Source organism: Gnatocerus cornutus, chromosome 1 (assembly GCF_029298725.1).
Source record: "Gnatocerus cornutus isolate USDA-ARS CGAHR chromosome 1, icGnaCorn1.1, whole genome shotgun sequence".
In the NCBI taxonomy this organism is placed as follows: domain Eukaryota; kingdom Metazoa; phylum Arthropoda; class Insecta; order Coleoptera; family Tenebrionidae; genus Gnatocerus; species Gnatocerus cornutus.
The window spans coordinates 8,310,050-8,313,179 of record NC_142233.1 but is presented as its reverse complement, the minus strand read 5'-3'; the positions used below and the strand labels follow the sequence as shown (position 1 = coordinate 8,313,179).

Genomic DNA, 3,130 nt, shown 5'->3' with positions numbered 1-3,130 from the left:
AATTTGCCAAGCAATAATTCGATTGTAAACCTACGGCCAGATCGACCTAAACGTGATAAGTGAGGTGGTGTTATTTTGCATGGTCTATAAATAGTTGTCAAATAAATTACAGTGAAAAGATTGAAAACTATTGAATTAATGTGTGGATTAATACGGTATCAAAGTAATAATTTATTGTTGTACAAAATGAGTATGAAAAGAAAGCAAAAATTTTATGGTTACATGAAAATTAAGGCTTGATTTTTTAATCAATAATTGTATCACAAAAAACGGAGGCATCTTCATAATCATCATCATCATCTTCATCACTGCTGTTATTTTCATTGTCATCATCATCTTTTGAATTGTTATCGTCTTGTAATACATTATTATCTGTAATAGAATGAAAAATTTTATAATTTTTCGGCAAAGAAATTTATAAATATTTTATTTTTAATTTTTACCTTTAATAATAATGTCAGCAACTAATGATGGTAATTGCTCCCCAACAAACCAGGCAAAATCGTATTTGCCGTCATTTATGGTCCAGCCGGAAGCTTGAGGTGATAGAGATGTTGGATGTTTCAAGTATGCATTTCTCCAAAACTTTGTTACATAACGAACTCGCAGAAAATGCTGATATAATTCAGCTTTACATGGTGGTAGGCTTGATGGGTCAAAATTACGAAATTTTTTTTCGAAATTATCGTCTGATTTTTTGGCGCGGTAAGTGTTTGTAAACAATTGAAACCGAGTTTCATTGACGTTCCAAGAATCACGAGCTCCGTAAATATGACAAATTAACTTTTCCAAGATCTTCAATGTCTCTTCCAACAATTCTTCATCATCTGTTATAATATTTTGACAGGCCGTCTGATACTGTTCTGATTGTTCTAAGAGTTTAAAAGGTCGCAGTTTACCTTTCCGGAAAAAAGCCGGTGTGTAGTCGCATCCAGTGAGGGCATGAAAGCACGGTAGAGCTTTCGATACAGAATTCCCCAAAATTTCGTATATTCGATTGACGCTTATAAATCGTTCGTGATTCCCGACACCCAAATTTATCCAGAGTTTTAGTGATGCATTCAAATGTTCCATGTTACCAAGAAGTATTATTAAAATATCTGTGTCTGAGCAACGTATCATGACTTCGGCATCAACATTTATTTGGCAAATGTGATATATTATTCTGGAATCCGCCTCTTCATGTTCTTCGCAAGACAATGAATCTTCCACAGTCTTAATTACTTTATTATTTTGAACCCGGTAGGAATAGCACTTGTTGAAATTCAAATAAATTATTTTATTTCCAATTATCGGAGCCATTTCATCACCAGCCCAATGGTCAATAAAAAAATTAACAAGGGCTTCTTTAAAATTTATATTTTTCAGTTCGGCCACAAAATTATGCGGACGAATTTGATGGGGTCCGATTGTAACTTGGCTCATTAATTCATCCCGACGTGTGCGTTCAAAATCTTTGATTGATGGTGTAAAATATTGATCGAAGACAATATCGACACGATTAGATTTAAATCGTAGTATCATACTCAAAAATTTTTTTGATAAACCGTCGAAGGTTACAGGTACTTCTTTCATTAGGTGTAGCATGAAGAAACCATCCAAAATAGCTATATTAAAACACGAAGGTGGCTTATCGACATTATTACCGATTTTCTTCTCAATTAATTTAACTAATTGAGATTTGTCAGTTTTACAAATACTGCCATCTGCGTGGCACATTGATGTTGGCACTGGTGTCAGTGGAAATGTTAAAACTTTCTCAATATCCACTTTATGAGTTAAGGATATCCCCAACATTCTTCCAAATAAATCCCTTTGCATTCTCAGCTCCACAACTTTATTTCCGAGTGTTAATTTTTTTTTCTTTGGAGCCTCAGCGAAGTTGAGTACTTGATTTTTTTTTATTGGTTTGTCAAATCTAGATCCATCGACAGCACATTCATTAATGAACTGCTTTCTTAACTCATCACCACTTTCTTCGATGTTCAGGAGAAACTCAGCTATATGTTCAGAGACTGGCTTTCCACTAGCTATATTGTAAAGATTATCTTTGTTCAAATCTGAATCGAACGGATTACAGTTTTTTTCCAAAATATCAATAAAATGAACAAGTTGTTTTTCAAAAATTTTAATCCGATTAGGTTGTAAGTCTGCGGTAATGTCTTGCAAATATCTTAATCCACAAACATCGAGAACATGTGAGATCAAAGCAGCCTTAATACTATGACTTTTTGCCCAGCGTTGACGTGCAGCTATTGAATTTGTAAAATGTGCAATACCGCTGAGACGTTTAGCTGCATCGGCGTTGATTGTCTGCTCCAGCGTAAGATCTATCGGTATTCTTGAAAAAGATTTATCTGTTCTTTTAATACCAAAACATCCAGATTTGAAGTCCTCTTCTAGTCCTGGGTGTGTGTCGTCAACATTCTGCAAATTGTCATAATATTTGACACACCATCTAGCGTAGTTTGGCTGATTAACTATAAAAAATAAATTAGTGATTTTTGGAATTATATGCTTGAACATTTCAAAATCACCCATGCGAATGCTCCTTGATAAAGTGATGTAATAATTAACTAGTTGGATGTAGGTCATGTAGAACTGAGCAGTTTTTCCATGATCACCTTGTCTAGTTTTGTCTACGAATTTTTGATACGAAGAGAGCAGTCTGGATAACACCTGATTAGGTAATAGTTCAGCAGTCGTAGTTGAATCGGAAATGGAAATTTCATTATCTTGATATTGTAAAAGATCATCAAAGATTTGTTCTTTTAAGAAACTGTGTTCCACTTGTTTGGTTTTTAAGTATTGGTCAAAATGTAAAATTTGCAAACCTACAGCCATCAACGGATGCAGACGTTTACACCGGTTAAAATGTTTTCCTTCAATGATGCCGTTTACCGAGCCTGATGCTATAATCTTACTTTCAACCATCATATGTGATAATCCACACTCATTGATAAATACTCCAATCGCTTTAAAAAATGCCATCATCAGATGAAATGAGCCTAGATGTATGAAGAGATTATCAAATTTAGGACTTTCTGTCGCCTGAATTTTGAGAGCTATTTTAGCAATGGCCAAATCATATGTTACTTGGACGTATTTTTGGTCACATTCCACGTCAACT

General features: G+C 34.3%; 1 protein-coding gene across 1 annotated transcript; it reads right to left on the bottom strand.

Annotated features, from left to right (window-relative positions):
• Positions 1 to 432: 432 nt before the first annotated feature.
• LOC148180192 (uncharacterized) lies at positions 433 to 2,335 on the bottom strand. Its single transcript, XM_088049242.1, has one exon. It carries the CDS (start codon positions 1,819 to 1,821, stop codon positions 433 to 435), a length of 1,389 nt encoding a protein of 462 aa, XP_087905368.1. The 5' UTR covers positions 1,822 to 2,335.
• Positions 2,336 to 3,130: the final 795 nt, after the last annotated feature.

Excerpts from the sequence above, each read along its gene's own strand:
- LOC148180192 (XM_088049242.1), bottom strand. The coding sequence starts at position 1,821 with ATGCAAAGGGATTTATTTGGAAGAATGTTGGGGATATCCTTAACTCAT.